The following is a 12,229-nucleotide window of genomic DNA, read 5'->3' as shown; positions in this document are numbered from 1 at the left end:
TGAAAGTGATTCAGTGGCCAAGTGTCTCCTGATCTCAACCCAACCAAACACCTATGGTGAATCCTGATGAGACAAGTCATCATCACTCTCCATCCAGCATCCAGACTCTAAGAGAGCTCGTTCTTGAGAGGGAAAAAAAAGATAGAAGGTGTATTATGTCACCAACTAGTCCATTCCAGGCCTAGAAAGACTTGGTGCTGTGATTACAAATCATGGAAACCATACAAAATGCTAGATGTAGTAGCTTGTGGGGTGCACTAATTTTTTCCTCAACTAATTTGAGTAAACCTGAAGATTGCGTAATGACATTTATATTATTAACCTTACTTTTATGTTTTTATTCAAAAAAATGTTCTATGAAACTCAGCACTGGCAAAATTTTAGAAGTTTTTCTTGTGTTCTGTGTGAAATTAATTAAAATCTTACCGATCAAAGGGGGTGTAATTATTTATGCTGAGCAATGTTTATTAACATTTAAAAAAACATATAACATAATTACAGTTTATTTCCTGCAAGCCTCTTGTGTTTTACAAGACATGATTTATACTTAAAAGATTTCCCACATTCTGAAAATGAATACGGCTTCTCTTCTCTATGACTTTTCTCATGTTGCACAAGATTTGATTTAGCTGTAAAGCATTTCTCACAGAATGAACATGAATACGGCTTCTCTCCTGTGTGAATTCTTTGATGTCTAACAAGCACTGAATTATCTCTAAAACATTTCCCACATTCTGAACATGAACATGGCTTTTTTCTAGTATGAATGCTTTGCTGTCTAGTAAGATTCCCTTTATCTGTGAAGGACTTCCCACATAGTGAACAAGAAAATGGTTTTTCTCCTGTGTGACTTCTCTGATGTTTAATAAGATTCTCTTCAGCTGTAAAGCATTTCCCACATTCTGAACATGAATACGGCTTCTCTCCTGTGTGAATTCTCTGATGTTTAATAAGATGCCCTTTAAAAGCAAAGGTCTTCCCACATTCTGAACAGGAATATGACTTTTCTCCTGTGTGCATTCTCTGATGTATAATAGGACTCCCTTTATCTATAAAGCTTTCCCCACATTCTGAACATGCATATGGCTTCACTCCTGTGTGAAGTCTCCATTGTCTACTAAGACTCGCTTTATCTGTGAAGGCCTTCCTACATTCTAAACATGAAAATGGCTTTTCTCCTGTGTGAATTCTCTCATGTATAACAAATTGTGATTTAGTTGTAAAGCATTTCCCACATTTTGAAAAAAAAAATGGGTTTTCTCTTGTATGAACTCTCTGATGTGTAATAAGACTTCCTTTATCTGTAAAGCTTTCTTTGTGTTAAATAAACTGAGATTTTTGCAAGTTGCTTGTCACACTGGAATCTTGTATCCACTTTGTCACCTGGAATTGTGGTAACAATGTGAGATTGCTCAGGAGAGGGTTCCTCATGATTAGGAGGAGTATAAGAACGTGAAGTGCTGTGAAGTCCAGGAGCTCCATGAAGGGTAATGAGGTTTTCTCCATTAGACTGCTTCCTGATATCTTCTTCTTTTTTACAATTGAGTGATAAACCGTTATTCTCACAAGGATTTCCTATGAGGATGAAAGAATGAAAAAAATCACATCTAATCTACAACAAAAGAGGTTTCTAAATATATTTTATGGAGCTTACAATGAAAACGCCAGACAGTGAAAAGACCGATAATAAGGAAGACAACGACATGCCACTTGACAAACGGTAAGGTTTTTAACCCCTTCCTGACATCCGACGTACTATCCCGTCCACGGTACCCGGGCCCGTATGACCGTGGACGGGATAGTACGTCTACCGCGATCAGCGGCGCCCACGTGGTGAGCGCCGCTGATCGCGGCCGGGTGTCAGCTGATTATCACAGCTGACACCCGGCACTATGTGTCAGGGGCGGTCACGGACCGCCCCCGACACGTTAACCCCTTGCACACCGCGATCAAACATGATCGCAGTGTACCGGGAGTTAAAGGGAAGCATCGGCAGGGAGGGGGCTCCCTCCGTGCTTCCCTGAGCCCCCCACGGCAGCGTAATGTGCAGCGCTGCTGCGGGGGGCTCCTATCCTCCAGGCCCCCGAATCCAAGATGGCGACGGGGGCCTTCGGGGACCTGAGGAAGCTGGCTTCCTCAGTGCCTGCAAAGCGCAGGCAAGAGGAAGTCTGCTTCAATGCCTGTGACAGATTGCTGATCTGTCACAGTGATCTGTGATGTGACAGATCAGCGATCTGTCACAGGACAGTGATGTCCCACCTGGGACTATGTAATAAAGTAAAAAAAAAATTAAAAAAAAATGTAAAAATAAATTTAAAAAAATCGCCAAATAAATTAGTAAAAAAAAAAAAAAATATTCCCCAATAAATTCATTTTTTGAAAATAATAAAAAAAAAACCCAATAAAAGTACACATATTAGGTATCGCCGCGTCCGTAATGACCCGCCCTATAAAACTGTCCCATTAGTTAACCCTTTTAGCGAACCCCTTAAAAAATAAAAATAAAAAACGAAGCAAAAAATAATGATTTATTATCATACCGCCAAACAAAAAGTGTAATAACGCGCGATCAAAAAGACGCATATAAATATCCATGGTACCGCTGAAAACGTCATCTTGTCCCGCAAAAAACGAGCCACCACACAGCATCATCAGCGAAAAAATAAAAAAGTTATAGCTCACAGAATAAAGTGATGCAAAAATAATTATTTTTTATATAAAATAGTTTTCATTGCATAAAACCGACAAAAACATAAAAAAACGACCTAAATGAGGTATCGCTGTAACCGTACTGACCCGAAGAATAAAACCGCCTTATCAATTTTACCGCACGCGGAACGGTGTAAACGCACCCCCCCAAAAGAAATTCATGAAACGCTGGTTTTTGTTCATTCTGCGTCCCAAAAATAGGAATAAAAAGCGATCAAAAAATGTCACGTGCCCGAAAATGGTACCAATAAAAACGTCAACTCGTCCCGCAAAAAATAAGACCTCACATGACTCAGTGGGTCAAAATACGGAAAAATTATAGCTCTCAAAATGTGGTGATGCAAAAGCTATTTTTACAATAAAAAGCGTCTTTTAGCGTGCGACAGCTGCCAAACATAAAAACCGCCATAAATAGTAAATCAACCCCCCGTTATCACCCCCTTAGTTAGGGAAAAATAATAAAACTAAAAAAAAGTATTTATCTCCATTTTCCCGTTAGGGTAAGGCTGTGTGCACACGCTGCGGATTAGGTGCGGATTCATCCGCGCGGATTTTGTAAAATCCGCAGGTGAAACCGCAGGTCAAAAGACCTGCGGTTTTACCTGCAGATTGCTCTGCGGTTTTGTCCTGCGGTTTTTCATCTCCTCAATAGAGGAGATGGCAAACCGCAGGAGAATCCGCAGAAAGAATTGACATGTCAATTCTTTCTGCGGATTGAAAACCGCAGATAATCCGCGCGGAAAATTCCGCACCGTCTGCACTGCGGTTTTTGATTCCCATAGGGAATCATGGTACTGGGGTCCGCAGCAGCCAAAACCGCTGCGGAACCGCAGCAAAATCCGCAGCGTGTGCACACAGCCTTAGGGTTAGGGCTAGGGTTAGGGCTAGGGTTAGGGCTAGGGTTAGGGCTAGGGTTAGGGCTAGGGTTAGGGCTCAGATTAGGGTTAGGGGTGTGTTGGGGTTAGGGTTGGAGTTATAATTGGGGGTTTCCACTGTTTGGGCACATCAGGGGCTCTCCAAATGCAACATGGCGTCTGATCTCAATTCCAGCCAATTCTGAGTTGAAAAAGTCATATGGTGCTCCTTCCCTTCCAAGCTCTGCCATGCGCCCAAACAGTGTTTTACCCCCACATGTAGGGTATCAGCCTACTCAGGACAAATTGCAAAACAATTTTTGGGGTCCAATTTCTCCTGTTACCCTTAGGAAAATAAAAAATTGGGGGCAAAAATATCATTTTTGTGGAAAAAAATGATTTTTTTATTTTCACGTCCGAGTGTTATAAACTTATGTGAAGCACTTGGGGGTTCGAAGTGCTCACCACACATCTAGATAAGTTCCGTGGGGGGTCTAGTGTCCAAAATGGGGTCACTTGTGGGGAGTTTCAATAGTTTAGGTACATCAGGGGCTCTCCAAACGCACATGACACCCGCAGACCATTCCATCAAAGTCTGCATTCCAAAACGTCACTTCTTCCCTTCCGAGCCCCGACGTGTGTCCATACAGTAGTTTTCTCCCACATATGGGGTGTCAGCGTACTCAGGATAAATTGGACAACAACTTTTGGGGTCCAATTTCTCCTGTTACCCTTGGGAAAATGAAAAAATTGCAGACTAATTGATCATGTTTCTGGAAAAAATACGATTTTTTTATTTTCATGCCCTGGCATTATAAACTTCTGTGAAGACCTTGGGGGTTCAAAGTGCTCACCTCACATCTAGATAAGTTCCTTAGTGGGTCTAGTTTTCAAAATGGGGTCATTTGTGGGGGGTTTCCACTGTTTAGGTACATTAGGGGCTCTCCAAAGGCAACATGACACCTGCAGACCATTCCATCAAAGTCTGCATACCAAAACGTCACTACTTCCCTTCCGAGCCCCGACGTGTGCCCATACAGTAGTTTTCACCCACATATGGGGTATCAGCATACTCAGGACAAATTGGACAACAACTTTTGGGGTTCAATTTCTCCTGGTACCCTTGGGAAAATAAAAAAATGGTGCCTAAAAGATCATGTTTGTGGAAAAAATACGAATTTTTTATTTTCACGCCCGAGCGTTATAAACTTCTGTGAAGCACTGGGGGGGTCAAAGTGCTCACCACACATCTAGATAAGTTCCTTGGGGGGTCTAGTTTACAAAATGGTGTCATTTGTGGGGGGTTTCCACTGTTTTGGTACATCAGGAGTTTTCCAAACGCGACATGGTGTCCGATCTCAATTCCAGCCAAAAACGTCAAATGGCGCTGCTTCCCTTCCGAGCTCTGCCATGCGCCCAAATAGTGGTTTACCCCCACATGTGGGGTATCAGCATACTCAGAACAAATTGCACAATAACTTTTACGGTCCTGTTACCCTTGGAAAAATAAGAATTGAGGGTGAAAAGATCATTTTTGTGGAAAAAATATGATTTTTTAACTGTATGGCTTTATGTTATAAACTTCTGTGAAGCCCATGGGGGTTCAAAGTTCTCACCACACATCTAGATAAGTTCCTTAGGGGGTCTAGTTTCCAAAATGGTGTCATTTGTGGGGGATTTCCACTGTTTTGGTACATCAGGGGTTTTCCAAATGCGACATGGTGTCCGATCTCAATTCCAGCCAAAAACGTCAAATGGCGCTGCTTCCCTTCCGAGCTCTGCCATGCGCCCAAATAGTGGTTTACCCCCACATGTGGGGTATCAGCGTACTCAGGACAAATTGCACAATAACTTTTAGGGTCCTGTTACCCTTGGAAAAATAAGAATTGAGGGTGAAAAGATCATTTTTGTGGAAAAAATATGATTTTTTAATTGTATGGCTGTATGTTATAAACTTCTGTGAAGCCCATGGGGGTTCAAAGTTCTCACCACACATCTAGATAAGTTCCTTAGGGGGTCTAGTTTCCAAAATGGTGTCATTTGTGGGGGGTTTCCACTGTTTTGGTACATCAGGGGTTTTCCAAACGCGACATGGTGTCCGATCTCAATTCCAGCCAAAAACGTCAAATGGCATTGCTTCCCTTCCGAGCTCTGCCATGCGCCCAAATAGTGGTTTACCCCCACATGTGGGGTATCAGCGTACTCAGGACAAATTGCACAATAACTTTTAGGGTCCTGTTACCCTTGGAAAAATAAGAATTGAGGGTGAAAAGATCATTTTTGTGGAAAAAATATGATTTTTTAATTGTATGGCTGTATGTTATAAACTTCTGTGAAGCTCATGGGGGTTCAAAGTTCTCACCACACATCTAGATAAGTTCCTTAGGGGGTCTAGTTTCCAAAATGGTGTCATTTGTGGGGGGTTTCCACTGTTTTGGTACATCAGGGGTTTTCCAAACGCGACATGGTGTCCGATCTCAATTCCAGCCAAAAACGTCAAATGGCATTGCTTCCCTTCCGAGCTCTGCCATGCGCCCAAATAGTGGTTTACCCCCACATGTGGGGTATCAGCGTACTCAGGACAAATTGCACAATAACTTTTAGGGTCCTGTTACCCTTGGGAAAATAAAAATTGGGGTGAAAAGATCATTTTTGTGGAAAAAATATGATTTTTTAATTGTACCGCTGTACGTTATAAACTTCTGTAAAGCCCTTGTGGGTTCAAAGTTCTCACCACATATCTAGATAAGTTCCTTGGGGGGTCTAGTTTCCAAAATGGGGTCACTTGTAGGGGGTTTCCACTGTTTAGGTACATCAGGGACTCTCCAAACGTGACATGGCGTCCGATCTGAATTCCAGCCAATTTTGCATTGAAAAAGTCAAACGGCGCTCCTTCCATTCTGAGCTCTGCCATGCGCCGAAACAGTCGTTCCCCCCCACAAATCAGGTATCAGCGTACTCAGGACAAATTGCACAATAACTTTTGCAGTCTAATTTCTCCTGTTACCCTTGGTAAAATAAAAAAAATTGAACCTGAAGTATTTTTTTTGTGAAAAAAAGTTAGATGTTCATTTCTTTTTAAATATTCAAAAAAATTCCTGTGACGCACCTAATGGGTTAATAAACTTCTTGAATGTGGTTTTGAGCACCTTAAGGGGTTCAGTTTTTAGAATGGTGTCACTTTTGGGTATTTTCTATCATATAGACCCCTCAAAGTGGCTTCAAATGTGATGTGGTCCTAAAAATAAAATGGTGTTGTAAAAATGAGAAATCGCTGGTCAACTTTTAACCCTTATAACTTCCTAACAAAAAAAAATTTTGGTTCCAAAATTGTGCTGATGTAAAGTAAACATGTGGGAAATGTTAGTTATCAAGTTTTTTGTGTGCCGTATCTCTGTGATTTAAGGGCATAAAAATTCAAATTTGGAAAATTGCGAAATTTTCAAAATTTTTGCCAAATTTCCATTTTTTTCACAAATAAACGCAAGTTATTTGAATGAAATTTTACCACTAACATGAAGTACAATATGTCACGAGAAAACAATGTCAGAATCACTGGGATCAATGGAAGTGTTCCAGAGTTATGACCTCATAAAGGTACAGTGGTCAGAATTGTAAAGATTGGCCCGGTCATGAACGTGCAAACCACCCTTGGGGGTGAAGGGGTTAATATTAGATTTAGGATTGTCCCAATTACGGTCACTGTGAAGAGGTGGGATGGCTTTTGCATTTTTTTTATATGGTCGCTGTCATGGGGTTACCGCGACAGAACAGAGCCAGAAGACCGCAGTATCTGATGGTTCCTGCTTTGCCGCTGAGAAGAAGCACTTCTCCGGCGTATTAAGGATGTTTGTTTCTTTCAGCAGGACAGGGGTTAATCGGCCATGTGGAAATCCCTGCTTTCAGCTGTGCTTGGTTAACCACTCCTCTCTCATATAAAAAGTAGGTCTGCAGGCCAGATCATTGTCTGAGATAGCATTTGCTAAAAAGATCTGGAGAGAGAGAGAGGAGCTGGTGTTTGGAGTGCTGGAGGAGTTTACTGGGCGACGGTTACTTGGTTTGTACGCTTGGAAATTCCTCATCCATTCCTGCTTTGTTTTCTTACTCCGTCCTTCACACCCTGGTGTATACCTCTGTTGCTTGTGAGAGTATTATTTGTGAGTGGAATTTTCTTTTACCATTGTAAGGTTTTTAATATTAGATTTAGGATTGTCCCAATTACGGTCACTTTGAAGAGGTGGGATGGCTTCTGCATTTTTTTTTATATCAAAAAACATGTTAGCTAAGTTCCCAAATTATTTTCATGCACTATTACTATTTATTTATTTTTTATATCACTTAATATTAGCACAGTGATGGGTAAAGTGAATAGCACTTATAAACTGCTGACAGTGGGATAAGTCAGTGGTGGTTTCACAGGTTTACCATGACAAGGAGGAGCCAAAAGACCACAGCATCTGATATCTGATTTCTCCTATTCCTGCACTGATTAGAAGCACTTCACCTTCATATTAAACGGTGTAAAAATTTTTTTTTTAGCAGTGCAGGGGTTAATCTGCTCTGTTGAGAGCTCCTGGAGCTAAGGCTCTCAGCTGAGCACTGTTAGCCACTCCCATCTCCTATATAATTTGGGCCCAGGCTAGCACTCACTGTCAGAGGAGATTGCTTATGCTGCATGGTTGGAGGTTGTTGGTGGTTGTTACTGGAGAAGGCGTTTGGTGATGGATTTATCTGTGACTGTTGCTAGGTTTTCTGTTGTGAAATCTGCAATACTATAATACAGGAATACAAGGAAATATATTACAGTTTTCTATGAAATGGTAACATATTCATGTGGCAATACCATAAACAATTAGCGGTAATACATAGTTAAACATGAAGCAAGACTGCAGGCAATTATCATAAAACACATCTGTAAACATTAAGAACCGGAAGACAATCAGAGGGAAGGGAAGCATGAAAGACATTATATCTCACCCTCTTACACATTCATAGGGTAATAATCTTCTTGGGTACATTTAGTTACTATCTAAGCCTCAAAATATGTATCTGCTGTAAGACACTCACCCAGACTGTTTAGCGAAAGCGTGGATTGTGGCCCCCTGAGCCACAAACCAGACTGACCCCTGAGGTGCATGATTAACCCTAGAACGCATACCGGGGGCCTCGCAGGCCTGCTAGGTTAATTGTTTTCTATTTTCTGCAAGATTACTTTAGTTAGAATTCTGAAACTCTAGGTATTCCTAATTTGGACACATGGACTGATTTCTTGGCAGCTCCAAGACTCCCCTCCGATTGTTTCATGTAGGGGAAGGCCTGGACACAGCTGCTACAGTAATACAGGTCATGACTTCAGTCCTGGCCCTCGCTTACACTTGGCGTAGTCGGTAGGATTTGAACCTGCGCTGGGAATGCTGCAAGTGATGAACTTGGAAGAGATGAGTTTGGCAGGATGCGGTTGCATTGCCATATGGAGAATCTGCTGAAAAAGATAATGAGAATGTATGTGTGACTGCTGTACCCCTGGAAGATGACCAGAAGAAGGAGTCAGAAGTTGCTGTTGACGAAGAAACGCTGAATTTGCCTTCTACTAATTTTTTGACAACACCGGACTTGACTGCTGCATTGAATTTGACTGATTGGAGAGGAAAGACTAGCACCTTCACTGTGACCAAGATGGCGGCGGTGAGAATGGCGGGAAATGGAGAAGTAAACAGCGAAAACCACGTCCTTCATGGGCACTGCCATCCCTTTTTGTTGCAAACCTTGCCTGTCAGTATGCCCGGGTCCGCCCCTGGTGGGAGCGGATGAAGAGAAAGAAACCACGCCCCTTGCAACTGAACAGAAGTGGACGGGCGAGGCGGCGGCTGGAGGTGGTTCCCCCTGGGAGCAGGTGGGCACAGAACAAATATGCCGTATATGACCGCATCTATTGGGATTGGCTGCAGAGGGCTGATGCGATGGAGATGCGGGAACCCGTTGGCCAGTGGAAAGCTGAGTTCGCCCCTGCGGAGTCTGGGGCCCCTCAGTCCCTAAAGCCAGGGGCTGAGGTGCTGCACCTCCTGGAATCATGGCGTACGGCTGGTGGTGAAAAGGAAGAATGTGGCTGCGGGACTGAAGTGTGCAGAATGTATTATAGGAAAGTGGTGAGAGTGCCCCAGGTACCTCAACTTCGAATCCGCCGAGTCTGGACCACTTCCTCTTCGTCTGCTCCTATAGATAGCCCCCAGGATGTGGGGGGGACCACGACTGGAACTCACATCTGAATACTCGTGGACTTCCCCAGTGCCGTTCAGGCGGAAGGGCAGACCTTCCCGTCCAGATCTCCCCTTCGTGATGTGGCCGCTGTCGCTGTTCCACCCAGTAAGATCTTGAAGTCCGCGGCTGCGGAGTCGTCTTTGGCCCATACCAGGGCACGGAAATCTAGAAGATATGGGAGCGTGGGTCTCTTCCCGGAGTTGGTACAGGCCCCATCATCTGCTGACACCGAGATCTGACGGTGCTGTAGTGGCACCATCCACATCCTCTGTGGCTGCAGGGATGACATATGACGGAGCGACATGCGGTGCATGCCGTTGAAGTTTGTGGATCATTATGCCTGTTGCATTTTCTTGGGACTGTTCCGCATCCCTGTGGGCACTGTGGCCCTAGAAAAAGGTTTTTCCCCGCTTATGGTGAGCGGAAGTGTTTTCGGTTTTCTTTGGCAACGCTGAAGACAAACGTTGTCGGCGGTGTATATTGATTGCCTAGAGGACTGCGAACTAGGCAGAAAAAACAGAGTCTATGGACTCTCTTTTTTTGTTGTTGCGCTTGATGCGCCCATTCTGCTGGAAATAGGATTGTCTCTTCAACTGGAGACCTAGAGAAAGTCTGTACTCCACTCAAGGGAAGGGGAAGCATCTCTCCTAGGACTACCTATCGTAATCGGGACAAGACTGGGAACTTGGAGTGTTACCTGTGCACCATGGACTGCGGTGCGTACTGGATGGGGCTTATATTAAGCCAAAGGGCTGGTGGTTTTCTTGCGGTTTTATTATTATTGGTTTTTGTATCATGCCTTGGTTGAGGATGACCAAGTTCAAGGAAAGGAAGAGTGGAAGGGGGTGAGATATAATGTCAACTGCTCCCCCCGCCCTGTCGTGCTCTACACAAGAAGAAATGCGTAGAGCAAGACAGGGAGGGGGGAGCAGTTGAATAAGCCCCGCCCAGTGGACTGGACAGCGGCAGTTTACATACATCTGAACCGATATAAAAAAGGTATTTATGCATGAAAGGTGCGGGGTCAGGGGGAAGCAAAAGTACTAAGAGAATCCTTATGTGACACACAATTGAATGATATCATTATTAGTGTTGAGCGATACCTTCCGATATCGGGAAATATCGGACCGATACCCAAAAAGTATCGGATATCGCCGATTCCGATACCGGAAACCAATGCAAGTCAATGGGACAGAAATATCGGAATTAAAATAAACCCTTTCTTTCCTTCATGTGTTAACTCTACATGAAGGAAAACGACTAAGAATAATGTAGAATGTATTGGGGGAGGTGGAGGAGACATTAAAGGCATAGAGGTTTAGCCCAATCAAATGGAATAGCAGGAATTATTTTTTTTTTTAAAGACGTTCGGCGTTACAAAGATATTGACTATGTTAAAGGGGTTGTGTAGCAATAGAGGGAGACGTTCAGAAAAGGCACATATGTTGGCGGAGTGTTGGAACGGAGTGCTTCATCTAGCTTGGAGGTTGACTGAGCCCCTGACCCGGAGGACACGGCACGGATGCGGGCACCTGTATGCACAACAGACTGTGAGTAAAGCTTTGGAACTACATGCCCTGGTGTCCTCCACTTATTCCTGCCCAAACCCACTCGGCACTGCTACATCTCTGTGCCTGGCACTGCACCATCTATGTCTCTTCACTACCTCTCCATCTACACTGCCCTGGGACTCCAGCCCTACCTGTGGAGGGCCACAACATCATTGCTGCACCACACCATCTGTCCCAGAGGATCTGTCTGCGGCGTTGGCTTAACATCTTCATTGCCGAACACCACAGGTAGCGCCATGACTCATTCACTCATAAACTTTAATCATCATCCACACGTTCAACATTTCCCTTTTACAATGGACGCCCAGGGCCACAGACCGGGTCACAGCTACAGTGACATCTCCCATTGAAACCAACGGGCCCGGTACCGAGTACCCCACCAGCCCTGGCGGGCGATCCAACTTGGCGGAAATACATAACAGAACAGGTTGTCCGGGCTTTTCACATAATCTCAGTGCATATCTAGGCTGCAGAATGCTGACAATAAGTAATTTAACTTCTGTGGCTAGTCTGCACGGTTTACAAGATATCATCTCTTGCTTCTAAGATAAACGTCCGGGGGGGTGTTCTGGCATTGAAATGAGAACTTGTCGTTTCCTCGCAGCCAATCACAGCCTTGCCATTAGTTAACATGCCTACATGCCTAACAGGATGTGCCCACACTTCTTAGGATTCCTCATTGGCTGAATCAAGTCAAACTGGCTCATAGCATTATGGGAACTTCCGATTCCGGTATTCGATATGCAAAAAGTATCGGAATTCCGATACCCGATATTTGCAGTATCGGAATGTTCAACACTAATCATTATATGATATCTCAAAAAAGGGGTGACAGAT

The 12,229-nt window shown here is 43.7% G+C and overlaps 1 protein-coding gene across 1 annotated transcript; it reads right to left on the bottom strand.

Annotated features, from left to right (window-relative positions):
- Positions 1-255: 255 nt before the first annotated feature.
- Positions 256-9,970, bottom strand: LOC141054880 (uncharacterized). Its single transcript, XM_073551764.1, has 3 exons — positions 9,824-9,970; positions 1,384-1,575; positions 256-1,320 (listed from the first exon to the last, which is right to left on the bottom strand). Exons 1-3 carry the CDS (start codon positions 9,968-9,970, stop codon positions 496-498), a joined length of 1,164 nt encoding a protein of 387 aa, XP_073407865.1. The 3' UTR covers positions 256-495.
- Between the last annotated feature and the right edge of the window lie 2,259 nt (positions 9,971-12,229).

Source organism: Dendrobates tinctorius, unplaced genomic scaffold (assembly GCF_039654945.1).
Source record: "Dendrobates tinctorius isolate UK_male_01 unplaced genomic scaffold, ASM3965494v1 ptg000180l, whole genome shotgun sequence".
In the NCBI taxonomy this organism is placed as follows: domain Eukaryota; kingdom Metazoa; phylum Chordata; class Amphibia; order Anura; family Dendrobatidae; genus Dendrobates; species Dendrobates tinctorius.
This window is presented reverse-complemented; position numbering and strand designations above follow the sequence as displayed.

Coding starts and splice junctions, on each gene's coding strand:
- LOC141054880 (XM_073551764.1), bottom strand. CDS start 9,970: ATGGGCCAAAGACGACTCCGCAGCCGCGGACTTCAAGATCTTACTGGG. Junction 1,576..9,823: donor AAGTCCACGAGTATTCAGAT/GTGAGTTCCAGT, acceptor TCATCCTCATAG/GAAATCCTTGTGAGAATAAC. Junction 1,321..1,383: donor CATTGTTACCACAATTCCAG/GTGACAAAGTGG, acceptor CAGTTTATTTAA/CACAAAGAAAGCTTTACAGA.